Source organism: Cryptotermes secundus, unplaced genomic scaffold (assembly GCF_002891405.2).
Source record: "Cryptotermes secundus unplaced genomic scaffold, Csec_1.0 scaffold1250, whole genome shotgun sequence".
NCBI classification, from domain to species: Eukaryota; Metazoa; Arthropoda; class Insecta; order Blattodea; family Kalotermitidae; genus Cryptotermes; species Cryptotermes secundus.
The window spans coordinates 110,250-130,405 of record NW_019731591.1 but is presented as its reverse complement, the minus strand read 5'-3'; the positions used below and the strand labels follow the sequence as shown (position 1 = coordinate 130,405).

The 20,156-nt window shown below is 37.2% G+C and overlaps 2 protein-coding genes across 7 annotated transcripts in view; one reads left to right on the top strand and one right to left on the bottom strand.

Moving 5' to 3' along the window:
* The window catches only part of LOC111867245, a 42,967-nt gene extending 22,874 nt beyond the window's left edge, over nt 1–20,093 (top strand). For 2 of the 4 annotated variants that reach the window (XM_033752607.1, XM_033752605.1), the window contains 14 exons: nt 241–770; nt 2,403–2,581; nt 3,950–4,097; nt 4,739–5,156; nt 5,481–5,840; nt 6,172–6,414; nt 9,308–9,636; nt 10,057–10,224; nt 10,980–11,129; nt 11,243–11,447; nt 11,619–11,845; nt 13,639–13,862; nt 17,184–17,346; nt 19,427–20,093. In XM_033752607.1, the coding sequence (XP_033608498.1) occupies nt 241–770; nt 2,403–2,581; nt 3,950–4,097; nt 4,739–5,156; nt 5,481–5,840; nt 6,172–6,414; nt 9,308–9,636; nt 10,057–10,224; nt 10,980–11,129; nt 11,243–11,447; nt 11,619–11,845; nt 13,639–13,862; nt 17,184–17,346; nt 19,427–20,046 (3,964 nt within the window). In that variant the 3' untranslated portion in view covers nt 20,047–20,093. The remainder of the gene's footprint in view (nt 1–240; nt 771–2,402; nt 2,582–3,949; nt 4,098–4,738; nt 5,157–5,480; nt 5,841–6,171; nt 6,415–9,307; nt 9,637–10,056; nt 10,225–10,979; nt 11,130–11,242; nt 11,448–11,618; nt 11,846–13,638; nt 13,863–17,183; nt 17,347–19,426) is intronic. The other 2 variants (XM_033752606.1, XM_033752608.1) reach the window with 2 other exon arrangements.
* LOC111867247 (probable asparagine--tRNA ligase, mitochondrial) overlaps nt 1–20,156 on the bottom strand; it is a 28,198-nt gene that overhangs the window by 1,132 nt on the left and 6,910 nt on the right. The gene's annotated exons all lie outside the window — the stretch shown is intronic.

Below are 20,156 nucleotides of genomic sequence, written 5' to 3'. Positions count from 1 at the left end.
GAGTCTCATATCCTAGAGAAAGGGGCCCTGTTAGTCATTGATATGTGACTGTCATGAAGTTCTGCCTACCGCTTTGTTGAGTCAAAAAACATCAGGCAAGCAGTCATATTTCATCAGTTCCCATATATGAATCATTATAATACAAATATTCTAAAGTATACCAAATGCTCTCAATACTTTTTTGGTGGAACCATTAAAAGTTCATGTTAATAATTTAGCATTAATGTGGTTCAATTTCAGGTTGTTTGGAAATGAAGATGTTGATCTTCGACAGTTACCTCCCAATGTACCAGTTGTCATGCAGACTGTACCTCCATCACCACCCCCACCTCCAGTAATATCTCAATCTTCACCTGTTCCAACATCAGCATCGTCTCAGGATAGTTCAGTGAACACTACTTCATCTTTAAAGCAGCCATCACCTGAGAGAGAAAGGGTGGAGTCTGAAGTCCGCATGGATGAATGCAAATCTGTTAGTGAAGACGATGGTAAAGAGAATTGTGAAAGTGAACTGAAGTCTCGAGGTTGGGCAAAATATAAGGAGAAGAAACCAGATACATATAAATCTCCATTGCGGCCCATGGGTCGTTCTGGTCGTGACGAACTTGATCTACAAAAATCACGTAGTTCAACTCTAGGGTCCAGTTCACAACTAAGAGGAAGAGACATGATATATGGAAATCCCAGGGACAGAGGATTGTCAAATTTTCACAGAAGTAGTGGAAAGTTTGATAAACTTGGACAACCACTTCTTTATCACAAGTTGCCAGGTAGGCTTGAACAGATTGACATATAATTTACTTTTCTGAATTTTAGTTTAATTCTCCAATAAGTATGAAAGTATCAGTGCATTAATGTAGCATTGGAGTATAATCATACCCACGTTTTTCCACTTTCCATATATTGTAGGGTGTGAACATTCTGCAAATAATTGCTTTATTGCAGGCCATAAGTTCCTGAATCTTATTGGGGGGGGGTAATAATGTTTTTGTGTCCAAACTTTCAAAGGATCTACTGTATTGAGACATATACTAAGGTCTATTTTCCTTGTAACTTAGCATGAACCTATATGATGCATGGGCAAAGATTAATTAATGCTTTGCTGCTGGCATAGCTCCTAGCCATTTTATAGTATACTGCAAGTTTACGGTATTTCATAGTGAGGAAATTAATAACAAGGTATCTACACATCCATGGACTTCCAGTGGATAGCTGCATATGTCATCTAATGAGAGAGAAAAGAACTACATGCTTAAAGTGTATTCTGTTGGTCAATCATGGTAGCTGGAGAAAGCACTAGTAGATTGCCAGCCACAGATAAGTGAGTGAAAAAGTATGTAATTGCATTTGAACTTGTCAATACATATTTTTCTAAGTGACTAGTTGGATTGTTATGCACAGAAATTAATATGTGTAATGCTGCATTTCTGAGACATGGCCAGCTAGCCCCATTGAACAGAGTGTTCTTGAAAAGTTGATAACCAAAAACTGTACTGTATTTATGAAATATTAAGGTTTCTTGCTGTGTTTCCAAAGCCAGAGTAATGTTTGTAGGAAAAAAACATGACGGTCTAAAAGGGGAAAGTAGAACATTTTAAGGAAGTTCTTAAAATGAATACCTAAAGAANCCCGCACTCGGGGTACTAGATGTTGTTGTGTTTTACGCTCCGATAAGTGTAACATCTTCCACAAAAAACTGTATATTGTGATTGTTGAGCAGTGCAAGTGTTTCCATATTTTTGTTGTGGATGCCTCTGATGATGGCTCTTTGTGAGCCGAAACATGTAAGGCAAATGTGAGGAAATGGTGACAAGAATATATATTGTTACACTCGACGGAGGTTTTATTGGTAGTTGCTAAAGAATTGATTTTATTATTGAGCAAATAGCTTTGGTCTTTCATTGGGTCAGAGTTTAGCTTATGGTTTGATATAATGGAGGTTAATCTGAAGCCCACAAGCTCAGTACTAAAGCTGAAGCTTCAAAAGGACAACAGCTTACAAGATAGTCCATTGTTTTGCATAACATTGTACACCCTTATATAGCCAGTATGTCACTAGAGACATTGAGTGCTTTATGATTTGGCAGGTTGCATTTCTGAATATGTTAGTGACTTTGAGTCTGGTCCTAATAGATCTCTGGTAACTGCCAGTGGCTGAGTTTCTGTTGAACCTTCCTTGCAATAGCATTGTAGATACCTCTATGTTAGGAATACCTGACTGGTAAGCTTAGAGTCATATAAATCCTCACTCACAGCAGGTTTTGTAACTGCATAGAATTTGAGAAAAGTTGTTTATTTCTGGCAGAAAACTAGTGAAATGATCAATGAAAGAGTCTGTTGCAAGTACATACTGCACATAAAGTTGATGATGATGATGATTGTGAATTTTGTATTCCCATTAGATGATCCTGGAGAAAGGCGTCGGTCCCTCAGCACTGCAGTTGAAGAGGATACAGATATGAGGCATCATTTATTTGATGATGCTAGTGATATCAATGTTAATATGATCATGCAGGAAGCTGATGAACAGCTAAAAAATGGCACAATATCGTTTTCTCATTATAATACAGTGCTGAAACAGGTCAGTATAATCTGTAATATTACACAGAAAGTTATCTTAATACAAAAGCTGTATAATTTGGATAGGGTCTGCCTCTCGTGATAACCAGTTCTAATGTAAATTTATGTCATTTCCTGTATTATCTATGTATCTATATAAACCCATGTAAAATGACCCTCAAATGTTCCAAAGAAAAGGAACCCGGATTTTTTATGGAAATAACAAGGGAAAACATAAGTAACACTTTAAGTAAACGGGAAGCGAGAGGGAATTTAAAAGATAATATGTTTACAATCTTACACCATAATGTTCAGAGTCTGTGGAATAAGCGCATAGAATTGACAGTACTTTTAAATTCTAGCTTGCAGGATGTAAATATACTGTGCTTTACAGAACATTGTTTGGATGAATTCTCACTAACCTTGGTAGAAATAGATAAGTTTAAACTGGTTAATAAATTTTGTAGAAAGCAAAATAAGAGTGGTGGATCATGTATATTTGTAAACAAAGAGGTGAACGTAAGGGAAGTCACGTTTTTAAATGAACTGAGTAGTGAAAAAAACTTTGTGGAAACTGAAAAATTTAAATGGGTATTGATATGTATTTACAGATCACTTCAAGGTGATGTGAAAATATTTTTGAAGAAATTCAAATCTCATTGAGAGAATACACAAAAACAAGAAAAAATTAATAATCTGTGGAGACTGGAATATAAACCTGCTCCAGGAAAATGAGCAGGTCCAGTCATTGAAAAATTTGTTAGTTTCTTCATTCATTCATCAGTAATCTGTCAAGACGACAGGTCCACAGTCTCTTCCGAAACAGTTCCTCCACTTAATGCGATCTAGAGCTTTCTCCTTCAAATGCATAGTAATGCAATACAATGAAAGGTCATAATTATGCCTTTTCAAGAGTAGAGGGGCTGGAAAAATGAATGGCTTTAAGTGAGCTACAGGATGGTGAGAGAGAACTCGGGGGTGGGGGGAGACAAATTTTGAAAACAGTGGCTCATAAAGGGCAGCTTTTATGGAAGAATAGCATGCGAACAGAGCTTGTGGTGGCAGAAGAGGGATAGAAGGAGAAATCAGAAGAAGATTAAGGAGAGGGGGGGGGAGATAGGACCACCAATCAAGGCAGTATCCTTGAGAAAAGGCAAAACACCAGCAGGGGCTACATTTATAACCATCTAACAGATTGCCTGGTATCACATCCCAGAATTGAAGTAGTTGATAATATCTTCATTCTGGTTATGTAGTTTTATGCTGGTTGAGACTTAAAGTAGGGTTTTTTAAACAGTTTTGTTAACAGTAACTATTGGGAACCAAAAAATGTGTAATAATGGAAAGTGTACTATATGATGTGCTATTACAATGTATTTAAAATTTACAGGTAATTCAGTTAAATGAAGTTCAGAAGTTAAGAGAAGCACAAAGACGAGATCAGCAGGAAAATAAAGAGAACTGGGAACGGAGCAGAAGAAGACGTGCAGGGGAAACCGGTCATTTATCGCCAATCATTGCAGATGATGATAGACAAGGTATAGTTACAGTTATCTTTCAATACAGATTTGTTACCATATTCACGTGGATTGATGATGAAATATTATTTTCACATAGTCAAAAATCTCTTTTTGGTTAGTTGCTGAGTATGCTCTCTGTTGATGACTGTTGATCAGGTATGGTCATTTGTAACATGAACTGCATTAGGTATAACCAGTTACCAGTTTATTTCATTGAGGCCTTCACGATATATATTGGGGATTGGGATGATTAACATTGTCACCTTATTTATATTTTGCTTGTGTTAGAAGTTGTCTTGAAGTCTGAGGACATATTTATCTCATTGCATGTTTCCAAGATGTGTAATGATGAAATAAAGTAAAAGTCTGAAGAATGTAAACCAAATAAGTATGTTTCCACACATTGGTAAGAATTAAAAAATGATCAGTGTGCTTGTCTGCCTAGAATGCCAGAGAAACATTGATTGTTGATGATGAGTTTGATTATACGTGACAAGTGTGGAATTTGGTCCTTGTAGTGATTCCAGTGAGGTTGGCCACAAGCCAAGTACATAAACGTTCCTCCTGTGAATAGGCGGAATAATTGTAGGTTTATGCCACAGAAGTTGGTAATGCAGATGATTTCAAACTGAAATTTATATGCCATTATTTTGTTGCAGGTAGTTCCTCTATAGATGCCAGGTTTGGAGACATCGATGAGAGATTCCCAGTACTTCATAAGCATAGAAATCTTACAACCTCATTGCCATCATCTTCTGAGCTGTCCATGCCAGGCAAATTTCAGCCTGGACCATCACAATGGAATGATGCTGGACGTCCTCACATGAGATCTGGTCATTGGGACCATGCACCTAATCCATGGATACGCAGTGCACATAGTGCAAACTCAGTACCCTTAACTCAAGGTCACCTTGGCACTCATGTCCGTATGCTTAATCCAGGCCCAAGTCAAGGACAAGGCATCCCCTTTCACCAAACTTCAGGACCAGAATTTCAACCAGTTGACAGTTTTGGTGGAGTTAACCGGTGGAGACCACAGTTTCAGAGTCGTACACCTTTTGAAGGTGATGTAGATAGGTAAGTTAACTTTCAGTATAAAGTGGCTGGTGCACGAAGCTGACCCCTCTCCTCCATCTAGTGCCAAGGGCAAGAAAGGCGGCGTTGTACCCCCACTCCCCTATATGTCTTCATGACATAATGCTTAACTAATTAAGCGCAGGGATAACTTAACCTTTACATTCTGGTAAATGTTGAATATAGTCTGAAATGGGGAGAAAGTGTGATTTAAATTGAAGTATTTAAAGTTTCTTCTTCAGTAAAACTGTATTTCTTTATGTTCTATTTAACCACAGGCATATACATGAACTCAAGTTTCTCACCAGTATTTTTCTTCGTTTTTAGGTTTGAGTCACGTTTTAGTGGCCGTTCGGATAACAGATTTCGGGGACCTACTCCATCTTTGCTGCAGCAGCAGCAGATACATCAGCAGCAGGCACGTGGAAATGATGAACTGCCACCAGCAGATCCTATGATTCTCGAGCTCATAGCACAGGATAGAATGAGGACTATTAATATAGACGGTGTGCCTAGGGAAATACGTTTCTACGGTGACACCGCTGTAGTGATGCTAGCATGGGACGATCCACGAGAAATCGGTTTCCAGGGAGGTGCACGAACAGTCACATTTGATGAGAGAGAGTCTATACTCTGTTCTTTGAATGATACATACAGAGAGTTTATCATTGATGGATGTACTCACAGGTTAGTAATTAACATCTTCATTGTTGCTTTTATTAAAGTCTTTGTTTTTGTAGGTATTGTTTTCCATGGTATGTGGTTACAGTATCAAATTTTAATATTGTATATTGCAGACGTTTCCATCAGAGTTATAATATTGCCACCAGAATTATAGAAGCAAGTTTAAATAAGCTGTTATATCTGAACTGAAATATAACCACAACGCCTGTTGTACTGGAGATTGCCCATACCTTCAGTCTGTGTGTGAAAGAGTTTTTCTCCCTTCCCCCTCCTAATTATACATAATTATACGTGGTTGATTGTATTTAAGATCACCTAATGTTTTCATCCACAGGATACGACTTGGTGCACCAACTCGTGAACTATATATTGATGGCAAGTGGTATGAATGTTTCTTTGGTGGTCCTCCAGTTACGATTGAAATTGATGGGAAGATGCATGTTGTCAAATTGGAGGGTCCACCTCCTCAAGTTAAAATTGGCCTGATGAAGCGGACAGATCTGGTCGCTGGCAAGATCAATTTAATCATTAATGCCAAAACTATGGTACCTGTGTTCTTGGATGCCAAACCACAAAGGTAAGTGCTTTATGTTGCACATTTGAAATAAATAAATAGAAATTAATTTCAGGTTACTTGTAGAGGCATGTGTTATTTGTGATTCAGTCTATTCTCAGTGAATACATGAAATTATAAATTTGTTTCAAATAGACAAAATATGAAGTCACCATATAAGTATGTGTGGTAATGAAATAAATTAGATACATTAATTGTGATTTCAAATTTTGTTTCATTATATTATTGGCAAAACAAACTCTATTGAAAGACATTACTTAGACTACGTGGCATCACATTTTCCTTACATTTGACAAAATACATGGATGGTGTATCTAGATCCTTCTCAGTAATTATTCCTGGGTATTCATAAACTTTTCATCAAGAAAAGTAAAAAGTGTTTTATGTAGGATTTGAGGTTTTTGCAGCAAAGACTGAAGAATGCCATCTTCTGGGATGTGGAGCCGTGTAGGACCCTCGTTCCTTGCTCAGGGATTTTTCTACCCTGAAGATACGTTCCTCCGAAACATTGGTTCACACAAGATCTACATGGTACCACATCCCACAAGAGGGCATTCTTAAAGAAGTATTCTGTTTTATGTACTTATTAAGTATTGTCATGGTTGCTAATGGCATTGAGATCTTACATGTTGCAAACTAAACCTTAAAATAATAGTGTTTTCAGTGTGGTCTGAAGCAACCTAAAATTTTGTACTTCCCCCCTTGCCCCCAAGGTGTATTAATTATTTTGGCTAAGCGTTGATGTTATAATTGCCAGATAATGAAGAACTTGCTTCTGTTTGTATTTAAATATTAAAATTGAAACACCATATTATTTGAGGGTATTAAAGTTGTGAAAGAATATTCTGTGATATGTTGTACTTAAAGTGTACTACAGAAAATAATCATGGAATAGAATGCACAATACTTTGTGTTATTATCACATCTGATGAGACTTCGACATTTTGATTGAAATTGAATTGGCCATTCCCAAGACCTGAGCTAACATGTTCACTAACATAATGCTGTTATATTCAACAGAAAGTCTCTGCACTTATTCCATAAACTTTTGTAACTCTGTCTCTTTCTCCCATATTCCTTTCCCAGCTCTTTTATCATCTGATCTGCCCTAATTCATTTGTCTCCCTTTTGTGTTAGAACAGTTAAGTAGACATTGCCCAAAACATGAAATTACAGGAGAAGAGTGGTGAAAAATATTGGCCACGTTACATACTACAGTAAATCTCCTTATCCAACCTGTATGGGGAATGGGGGTGTGCCGATTGCATGGGAATGCTCTTCCAGAATGCAAATGTCATGTGTTTTTCAGCCTTTTCCAGTCTTTTAATATTTCCATTTCATATTTGAAATACAAAACAGAATGTTTTCACTTTGGTTCTTACATGGGAGTCTTCTTATGTGCTGTAGCATGGAACAGAAGGTATACTGTAATGCTATCACAGATTCACCTAACCTTTATTGTAATCACACATCACTGCAAGTGTAATGACTTCTGTGTGAGGGAGGACCTCAGGGAGTACTGCTGCATGGCTGGTGAACATATGCACCTTGGAAATTTATTTTTAAATTTAATTAATTAATTTAATTTCAAATAGACATAATAAAATATGAAGTCACCATATAAGTATGTCTGATAATGAAATAAATTAGATACATTAATTGTGATTTCAAATTTTGTTTCATTATATTATTGGCAAAACAAACTCTATTGAAAGACATTACTTAGACTACATGGCATCACATTTTCCTTACATTTGACAAAATGTGTGCCGAATGGCTGCTGCATGGCTGGTGAACATATGCACCTTGCAAATTTATTTTTAAAGTAAATTTTTAAAAATGGTGGTATATTTTCTTCAAAATTTTTGCTGGTTCCATGAGAATTCTGGTTGCTTGGATTTTGGGGGGTACTTTCAACATCTTCATCAAGGTCCATGTCCTATGAACCTGAACAGACATATATACACATGCATTGGCTTTGATACTTGAAATTACAGGTGTGGAAATAATTACATATTGTCATGTGTTAGTGACTAGACACATCTACATATACCATCATTTGGCTATTCAGCCATCATACTACAGTATGTTACCAAGTGATTAGTAATAAATGCTCTTTAGTGATTAACATCATTGCCAGACATTTGAGAGGTACTACTGTGCCCTTGAGTGCAGATGTCACAAGCAAACATACAAACTGTGTTTGATATATGAGAAAAGAATGGATTTGCCCTGTTATCAAAATTTAGGTAATCGTTGAAAAATGGAGGGGGGGGGCAGACAGGCAGGCACGCCTCCGCTTCCTAGATAATCGAAGATTTGAAATCTGAAAATTTGTTGATATAACCACTTCCTGAAGAGCTAGGGATATAAAATTATTAAATACTCTGCTTACTTTTTAATTTGTGTTACCTTATTAAGTATGCATTCCTTATTTATGTGAAAGTACGTTAATTTTTTATTCCCTTTTCCATGATTATGAATGCAATTGTGGTGAAAATGTATGGGTTCTTAAAATATTGTATGTGTTGTTGTCATTCAGCATGTGGTCCATATTTCTTTTTGCGGTTAGTCTGTAAGCTTCAAACTCTTAAGTGATGGTTGTGAAACAGTAACTTTATCATTGTATTATTTACATTTCTTAAGCTGAGCTTAATGTTTCCCATAAATTTAACTTTCTTGGAAAGTTTCATGCATAGTCCAAATACCCCAGTTTTAGAACCCCAAGAATTCTTGTACATTATAAAGGCTTCTGACGATGGTTTGGACAAAGTCCAAAAGCCCAATAATTCAAGAACTCTGGGATGCAGTACATAAAGTATGCAAATAAATGCAATGGTGTTGTGCATGCTGTTATACACTAACCAACTAGCATTTTCTTTTGTTGTGTTTTCAGATTTGACATTGAGAATAAACCCCACGTACTTCATTTTGTCGAAGCTTTGTCGACTGTGTTAATTAATGGACAGCCTATCAAAGTTGAATTTGGTGGACTTCCAAAACCCATTATTGTTCGTGGCAAGAAGCACTTTATACGTTTCACCGTGTTACCGCGTGGTATCAGGCCTGGATATGTCAGCATTGTTAATATGGAAGGTGGTCGTTTGCCATCACCTCCTCGGCCGAAGAACGAAAACAGTGAAACCGTTACCTTTGGTGGAGATGATTCTAATGATGCATCCAGCAGATTCTCACAAGGACATGAGCCTGTATTACCTGTTGTAGGTAAGTACTTGTTTTGTGCTAATCTAGGAACATATCCTTATATGCTGTTGTTAGTCTAAATACTCTTATTGTGCATAAATTATTAAGATTTCACATGTTTTCTTGCTCTCATGGCTGCTTGGTAACTTTTCCAAACTCTTTTGCTAGCTGTTGTAATAATGAAGATTCATTATATTTTCACTGAGCAGATTTTGCTCAAATGGTAACAGACTCGATCCCAACCAAGATTCGTCATGATTTTATTCAGTCACTCTAGACCAGTGATGGATATTACTTTAAATTATGGCATGGTAACTTCCTTCCACAGTTCATTATTTACTATCATCCAATCATTCAACATCATATAGTCCAAGTCACTGACAGTGTAGTTAAATAAACTACAGGTAAATAATGAAAAATCACTGTATGTGTGTTCTTCAGGAGCTACTGGCAGTTTAGGTGGACGAGGTCTGAGAAAACAGTTTGGTGCAAACAGGGACCGAGATTTACCTCATGAGACTGAACATGTAACAAACTCACCAGGACACTTCCATGGAGATAATGCAGTGAAAGGACCTGTTCCTATTCAACAACAAAAACATAGACCACGTAAGTTGACTGTTTCAGTGCATCAAAGTTACTGTGAATTGTGTTGGTGTATCATGTAGGAGATCATTTTATTAAGTTATTCAGTCATATAAATCAGTGTATCATTGTACCAACCCTCTTACATTCAGACATACATAATTTCTATATACTGATCAGCATAACCAAATAACCAAAGAAACAAACGATCTTAAAATAATAATCTATCATTGGTGTGTTCATCTTGTAAGTTCTCTTATTTACTGGCATATATCCTGCATTCTTTTCATACTGAAAATACCATAATCAAACACTTCTGCCTATGCAAGAAATTGCACGTACCACCCTATCATAAATAATTTTCATGTCATTCACATCTTTCACTTTTTCTCAGATATTAAGAATCCATATAGATGAATACATGAGATGGGGAACATTTATCATTATACTGCTTATTTAATAGGACTTTATAGTTTGGATGACAATTCTTCCCCATACGTAGGGCGTCTTGAAATGTTATGAAAGATTTGATATTTTCACAGCGGTGACTATGAAGAAAGCCATCTTCTGGGATGTGGTGTCATGTAGATATTGTGTTAACTGACGTTTCAGAGGAGCGTATCGCCTCCATCTTCAGGGTAGAAGAAGAAAGGAAACCATGAGCTGAGAACCAACATGAGCATGTGCTCCGAAACATTGGTTAACACAATATCTACACGGCACCACATCCCAGAAGATTGCTTTCTTTATCTTGAAATATTGTTTCATTTATGCCTTAGAGAGCCAATTGCCACTGGAAATGTTGATGAGCTTGATGCCAACTATGATGGCACCAGCATCAGGTTTTGGTTACCAGGTGGAACAGAGCTCTCAAGATGGTCAGCCAGGTCCCCAGGAACTGCCCACTCAGGTTCCAGACTCAGTACCTGGTATGTACAGCAACATGGTCACACCACCCTGTGACACAATTGTTACTGTGCTGACAGTCGGTATGTGGTAATTTTAAATCAGTTTGTGGTAATTTAAAATGTTTGTGTGATAGGTGTTCCAGAGGCACAATTACATGGTGCTGGGCTAAGCAACATCCCATTCCTTCCTGCTGAAATAAATGTAGCTGAGCTATTTCAGAGGCTGGTGGCAACGGGAATTGTTCCACAGGCCGCAAAATCTGATGCAGATAGCAAAAAGGAGGAAGAAGCAAAGTCTATAAAGGCCGTTGACTTCGGGCAGCCTGAAACATTGAAATTGTAAGTATTTACCATTTAAACTTGTTATGTCCTCATTTTGAAACAGTTATGTTGCTGAATGACTGATATGCAGTAGACTTAAATTGTTATAAGCATCAGGTTCTGAATTCTGCTTTCTTGATTGGTTTTGTATTATTATTAACTCTGTTGTTATCATTGTCTTACTTCTAGACGTCAGCCTGGTGTAGTGGCTATCCTATACTCTGGTATTCAGTGTAGTTCCTGTGGGGTACGTTTCCCTCCGGAACAGACTATGAAGTACAGCCAACATTTAGATTGGCATTTCCGGCAAAACAGGCGTGACAAGGACAATACTCGCAAAGCTCAGAGTAGAAAGTGGTATTATGATGTCTCAGATTGGATCCAGTTTGAAGAAATTGAAGACTTGGAGGAGAGAGGTATGATATGCAATTTGTATCTAATGAATTTGAGGATGGGGCGAAGGTTGCCAGGTCATGAAGCCAAAAAAATAGGCATTTTTGTTCAGCTTAGAGCCTCTCCATGCTCCCAATATATCCTAATAGTGTGTTATTCATGGAAAGTGGTAACATAGCAAGCTATAAGTCCTTGATTTATGCAACATTTGTGTTCAGAAATAAAAAAAAAAATTGTAGTAGGGGTGATATAACATAAATTGAATACAGTTTCCCTATAAGAATAAATGAAAATGTCTGAGACATGCAAAGGTAGGAGAGTACTCTTGGCCAACAAGATTGATTGTCTTGTGCTGTATAATACATCCTCTTTCTTATAGTAATAGCATTTATAATTCCAGTATGAATAAGTTATGTTTATAGTTATTTACTTTGGAAAAAAAAAAAATTCTGAACATTGTAGAGAAATAGGATGACATAATGTGCTCTAAATAGGTGCAAAAAACCTGCACCACTTGCCCATTTGTCCTGAGGCGTAGTCCTCTCTCTCCCCCCCACCCTCCAAGAAATATATTCATGTATTTTAAACACTGTTTAATAATTTTTATATGGCAGAAACAGGTTATATTAATAATAAAATAACATTTAACATTCACTGTTATCATGGTAGATGGCCTGTTAAATGGATAGGTGTGTGCTCTGATGGGTGAATCGTTGAGGTATATGGAGTGAAGGTTGCTTCTGTTGATGATGAAGCAAGTTATTGCATTGGGAGAGAAGGGGATTGGATTGATTGAAGCAATCAGCAATCTGAAGTTTTGCATTTGTGATCACTAATGGTAAAATTTCTCTATAGAGGTGTTTGGTGAATCTGCTGGCCATGATTTCTTTTAAAAAAACATCATCCAGCTTCTGCTGCTTCCTAGCCTCTGACTTAGTGATGGGTACAGATCAACTAAAAGTAGTTTAATAAATGACTCATTCAAACTGTTGACTACTTTACTTTCATTTCAGTTGAATGATATATTGCATGCTTGTGCTTCACTTCTGGAATGCCTATAACTGACAGAACTAGTTTTTATGGTGACCTTCATTAGAAAAGTCATTAGTACAAAAAGGCCAGTACAGTAATTTCAGCGGAAAGTAGGTTGTGTAAAAGAGAATTTAAGCAATCAGATAACATTTTTGGTCTTCTGGGTTGTAACCCTGCAGTTCAGGGAAAGCTCAGTGTTTTAGAGGAACACACTGCTCTCCGTCTTCTGGGTTGAAGAGTGAGTCATGCAAGAAAGCAACGACTGAGCTTGCTGCCTGCTTATGCTTGTTTCTTGCTTTGATCCTGAAGTTGGAAGCAGTCTGTTCTTCTGACACAAACCACATTGCATTACAACCCACAAGATCATAGTTTTCATAAAGAGTCCTATCTTCTGGGAGGCAAGTATACCACGTAGTCCATCGAAAGTCAACCCACTTTCTGAAAGAATGTGTTGCCTCCATCTTCGGGGTCAGAAAATAAAGCAAGGAAGAAGCTAGCATGAATCAGTTAGAACTGTTTGCTACCCGCTTCATGCTGGTTTCTGTTCTTTATTATTAGTGACGTCTAGGTTTAAACCATGTTATCACACTACCAGCACTGAGACCTGGCCATAGCAGTAAGGAGCTGCAGCTGAAGATAGGGAATTTAACGCTTCGTCTGTGCAGGTGACGACTGTTAAGATGAGAGGGAGATAGACTAAAAGAAAATGATGGAACATGCATCAACTTGCATTATTACATATCAAAAAGTATTATAATGTTGGTATGTAATTCTTTATTTTCAGCACAAAGCTGGTTTGAAACCCAGCAGGCTGCAGAAGGTGAAGAAAAAGAGATACAAGAAGTTCCCAGTGTTTGCGCTGGAGAAAATCCTGACGACACATTTTGTGCTGTATGCCATGACAAATTTGAACAATTTTATAATGAAGAAAGAGAAGAGTGGCACTTACGTTCAGCATTGAGGGTAGACGGAAAAACATATCACCCTCTTTGCTATGATGATTACAAGGTTAGCATATTCATTATAATGTTACACTTACTTTTAAAGACTTTATTCTATTGCCTTTAAATGCACGTCTGAATGTTGGGGTAATATAATATGCCCTAAACTGGATTAACCTATAAATAATACGATGTCAATTTATATGGAATTCTGTGTCAGTATTTGAGATGTTTATTCTGATATTGGATCTTTCATTAGTTTAGGAATTTTGAAATTGGGAAATTCCTAATTCAACCTTAATCTTCATCCATCAGTTTAAATCTCCTGCTACTATGGTGTTGGTGACTCGATTTATACTTTGCCATAATTGACTTTTATGAGTCAGGATAACACAGTGTAGCAACTAGTTACAGGCTAGACAGCTGAGGGGTTAGAGTTTAAGTCTCAATAAGGGCAAGATTTTTCTCCACCACATTGTCCAGACTGGCTCTGGGGCCCAACCAGCCTCCTATCCACTGGGTACTGGGGGCTCTTTTTCCCTGGGTGTAAAATGGCCAAGGTGTGAAGCTGACCACTGACCTGTAATTAGTGCTGAGGTTAAGATTATGTGGATCTGTACATACACTCCCCAATACCTTTTTGTGGTGTAGCACTTAATTAGTTAAGGGACTGATTTACCATTTTATCAAAGTAATGGAATTTATATTGTAAAAAATTTAGCACTAGACCTCCTGAACGAGTGCATGTGCTGGCAGATTGTGTGATGCCCTTGTGATAAAGGTTGAACAGTATATTTGGCCTTTATTTATATTTTAAATTATTGTACTTACATATATAACTTAAAAATCATAATTTTATTTCATCCAAAATTCAGCTATGTCAGTCTATCATTATCCTGTCAGAGGTATTAAAAACAGAATCTTATCACCATTTTCTGTATCACATGTCTCTGAGGTGATGATGAAAGTTGGAAATCATAATAATGTAATTCTTTAGACATCATATTCTTGCCTCCTAAAAAGTGTATATAGAGGCGTTTGCATGTGAAAATCAGAACACCTTTACATGCATCACCTTTTGCAGTGGCACATATATGTGGTCCACCTGGCTAAGCATTGCATTTTTCACTACTAATACCGTTACTCTTGATTAGAGGTATTCCCAGATGATAATCTTTTACACCCAAAGTAGAATACCATAGAACTTAAAGAGATTTAGAATCGCTACTCTGGTCATGTAAGGTTAATATAATGTAATTACAGGAATGGATTCATTATCATATAATCGTGGAACATACTGACATTTACACACAGGTGGGGTAGTAGTAGTAATTGTTATTTTGTGTGTTCCCCCCCCCCCCATGTTCACAGTAAGTTGCAAAAGTGTGCCCATTAGGTTCACATTATTTCTCCTCCAGCTGCTTGCAGTGCATGTAGTGGCTCAAGGGTTCTTAAATTTCTTTTATTTAATATTGGGAAATTTCACTAAAGTTCGTGTACAAATTCGAATTTTGGCTTTTCATTAAGATGTACATTTGTCGACAGAAATTAAGGAAAATTAAATACATATTTCATGCCCAGCATATTCTTTCTTAATTTTACAGTTTTGAAGATAATTAAAAGTTACTTTTATGGTATCACCTCAACTGAGAATCACTGAACTGATTTTACATTGGAAGCGCTTGCATTCATGAATAGAAAATCTAGATGCAGTAAGAGGGTTGAACACAGAATTGTTGTGCTATGGATGCATTTCTTTAGGATTTGTGAGTGTCATGAATTCTGGTTCAGATTTCTGGTTTTATGAATTTTTGTTCAGTACAAATTATTTATAAATTTGACAATGATTAAAGGTCTGAAATCAATTTTGATACAGGCTCCAGTAATCTAATATGTAGAGGAACTGTTCTGTTATTTATGCTTATGACATGTAATGTAGTGGAAACAGACATCCTGTCACATCCCTCCATCCTCCTTAAGAAATGGGGTCCACATCATATTCATGGATGCAGAATTATTTGAGAAAATAGAGTTGCTGGTTAAATCAATCACAACATACATACAGCCAGTTCTAAAGAAATTTTTAACTTTTTCAAATATACTTTCATATTATTTTGGCAACTTTTTGTATGGTGTAACATAGATATGTTGCTGTCTCATCACCAGAATGCAGGGCAAAATGGTGACATAAAGATAGCTAACAGATGTTTCGAAAATGTGGAACTGTTTAGATAATTGGTAATGACTATAACAAATCAAAAGCTGATTCAGGAGGAAATTAAGAGGAGACTGAATTCTGGTAATGCTTGCTACCATTTGGTCCATAATCTTTTGTGTTTTCATCTGCTGTCTAAAAACATAAAAATTAGAGTATAGAAAACTATAATTTTGTCCATGGTTCTGTATAGGTGTGAAATTTGGTCTCAGACATTAAGGGAGGAACATAGGCTCAGTGTGTTTAAGAACAGGTAAAGGAAAACTAAAGTGTCCCTGTGTTTAGCTAATTAAGCACTATGCCTTGAAGGTATGTGGGGGAGTGGATGTATAGATCCACTAGCTGAAGGTGAGTGGTCAGTTTCACGCCCCTGCCGCTTTACCCCCTGGTACCCATTGGATAGGAGTTTTAAGTGGACCCCAGAGCCGGTCTGGCTGACATGGAGACGTGAAATCCCCACTGGGACGCAAATTCTGACCCCTCAGTCATCCAGCCCGTAGCCAGTTGCTATACCAACTACACTGTCCTGGCTTTGTAAGAACGGGGTGCTGAGGAGAATCTTTGATCGAAGGGAGACAAAGTGATGGGATGCTGTTAAAACTGCATAATTGGGGCTTCATAACCTGTACTCTTCACCAAGTATAATTAGAATGATAAAGTCAAGGTGGATGAGATTGGCAGGGCATGTAGCACGAATGGGGCAAAGACAAATGCATATAGGATATTGGTGGGAAAGCCTAAAGGAAAGAGACCACTAGGAAGACCAAGATGTAGGTGGGTGGACTATATTAAAATGGATCTTGGAGATAGGTTGGGATTGATCTGGTTCAGGATAGGGACCAGTCAAGAGCTCTTATGAAAAGGGTAATGAACCTTCGGGTTCCATAAAATGCTGGGAAGTTCTTGAGTAGCTACACAGTTGGCAGCTTCTCAGGAACATCTCAGTTCCATGAGTGAGCGAGTGAGTGAGTGGTGTAACATAGTGAAACTGAATTTTTGTCGCATAATTCACATTTTCTTTTGGTATGCTGACTTTCTTAACATACTAATATACTTCATTCACACTAAAAGAATAATGGAGAAATTATTATTACATTTTTAAATGCTGTATAATTATTATTCAGACACCTGTTCATGAGGGTTTTGGTAATATAAATATATTTTATATTGTAGGGTTCGCTTGAGATGTCACTAGAAGAACAGTATGCCACCGAAGATACTAAAGATGAAGAGGAGGAAACTAATACAGGCAATGAGATGGAAAACAAAGAAGAGGGTGATGTAGAAATGATGAATACCTCAGTTCCACATGAGAACAAAGAGGAATCAATGAATGGTAAGTTAAGTGCAATAATATATGTCAGGTGTCACTTCACATTAGTATGAAGACATACAGCTTAATTCCAGTATTTGAATTGTCAGAAAATGAAAAAAAAAAAAACAAAAAAACAACTAAATGGAAACTTTGATATCTTGTATGGATGTAATGTAACATAAAAAAACATTTTGTAGAACTGATAAGAGTGTATTAGCATGATTTAATTTATAGGGCTTAGGTGCCCAAAATTTTAATATGAATCTTTTTAGCTGTCTTAAATATAACTTAATCATGTGTCAGATATAAGTTGTGAATATATTAGTATAGAATCCATTATTATGTTACTCATCCATTAAACTGGTTTGTTTTATAACTGTAATAGACTGCTGACACCTGTGGTATCTTTCCTGCACAATAGCAGGTCTTGATTGTTTCTTTTACTGTTCCCAAGAAATCAGCATTGATTCTTTAACTACTGGCAATTAAGATTTTCGGATATAGGGGGTGGGATTATTTCCAGAAGAATTATCTGATGAAAAGCCATCTCCTTATCCCACTGACTTTTGACAGTGTTAAAGTAGTCATTTATTTTTCTCTCTTACCTTTAAGGTAATTCAGGAGTAACCTATTGAGAGAGCTTTGTGCATGCAACCCAACATTTAGTGTTCAGTTCCTGTGGTGCCAGACCAAATAGCTGAATGGTGAATTTCCTCTGTTTAATCCCTTAGAAATTCTTTAAAAGGGAATTTTGTTGTGTAATGTGTGGTACAAAGGCAGAAGCATTCTGAGATTTTCACATTGGTGAATATGAAGATCGTTGCTTTCTAGGATGCAGTACCACATACTGTGGTAGAAAGTGCCATATTAAAGGACCGTGCTTTTCCTCTGCAGGACAGAGGAGTGAATATAGTTCCTCCAAACATTGGCACCCTTCTACCACATTACTGGCACCATATCCCAGGCAACATTAATATTCAAGTCACTGTTTTGCAGAGTACAAAACATAAATTTTAGCGTAAAGAAGATAGTGTCACACAGATATTTCCGCAAATTATATGTATTTTACTGATATTGGTCCAGCTTTCTGCCAGATAATTTAATAGCAGTTAAGTATTTACTAGCTGCAATCACTTCTGTGGTACAAAATACCAAGTTCAGCATTAATTTTCATTTTCTGTGTCTTCTTGCATGATTTAATGATGATCACAGTGGAAATATGAAGCTCAGAGATTGTACACAAAAAAAATTTAAATGTGAGATTGATAAAAGTNCAAAAATGAAATCGCAGGTGGCCAAGTCTGCAGAGTAGGGAGGGTGGGGGAATGATAACCATGTTGTCGTGATGGAGCAAGTTATGGTCGCACCAAAGTTCCAGTTTTTTTTGTCACACATTTTCTCTAAAATGTCTCTAAGTTTCACAGGAATAGTCAGAGTTGACTGTAGTGTTAGGAGAAAAATTCATGGTGAACAATCCCCTTCATGTTGAAAAAAGAAACAATGGGCGCTCTTTGTTGAACTCCAGACCTACCATGCCTGTTTTGCTCTTGGTGATTGTGGGCTCTTCCACTCTTAACGATTGTTGCTTGATCATAACTGTAAATCCAATGTTAAGTCACCCACTATGATCCTAAGAGATAAAAAAGAATGTTCTCCAAAAGCCTCACAGAGCATTTCATGGGTTTTGATAAGTGGATCTACCGAGCTTCATGTGAAACTTGATGCAGACACATTGCTCAATTTTAAGTAAAAAAAAAACACCCACATAAAAACAGTGCATTGTCACGTAGCAGACTGACACAATAGGCTTGCAGAAATGTGGCCTTGGCCTACCCTCTCTTTTTTCATCAAGGCAGTTACAACAGCAATCTTGAAACTTACCGATAGCACCTTGTGTGCACTCTTTCCTTCCAAGTCTTTACATAACTATCACCATTCTGTCTTGCCCTGACAATCTCTCCATAGTATAGGTAAGGTTTGTTGTGGGTCATTGATTGTGCTCAACTGAAAGAGATGGGCTTGAATTCTCATTGTAATTTCAGTTTTTCATATTTCTTCCAAAAATAAAACTCTTCTGATGTAATTTACATTTCTTTTTTAGATCAGGAAGTTAAAACTGAAGAAGGAAATGCTGATGAAAAGGTGGGTGACATTGAAGACCCGCTAAAGGACGTAAAACTTGAACCTCCATTGGATGCAACTCCAGTAAAAGAGGAACCCATGGAAACTGAAGATAAAGAACCTGAAACTGAGATCAAGATTGAGTCAGAAGATAAGGAAACTGAGGAAGGAACTGGAGGGGAGGAAGACGTCAAGCCTGCTGCCCCAGCTGTTGACACAACATATGCGGCTGTAGCATGTTCTATTGATGGCAATGTTAAATTTGAAGATTCTCCACAAATCACATCTGGCCCTATCCCTGGTAAGATTAAAATAAACATTACAACCCTTCCTTCTGTGATTGCCAAGGAATCCCAAAGCGAGGGAGATGTAGAAATTTTGCCCACAGATCAAAGTACTGATAATGGACATGGTCCAGTACTTGCTGAGGCCACCAAAGAATGTGGGGAGGAAGCAGCAGGTGGGGAAGATGGGGAGGAACCTCCTCCACCTGGTGTTGAACCTGTGCAACTGAAACCTAGATTGGTGGGAAGAAACCTCACAGTACTGCCACCAGTGGTGAAAGGATCAGAACTGTCTGGATTGTGCTCCGTAATGTGAAATTATGTGGTGTGCTGTACAAATGTATGATGAAAGTTCTATATATATGTGCAGACATTTGATTAGCATAAGTGAATGCTTGGAAATGACATTAAAGATGATTATGACAT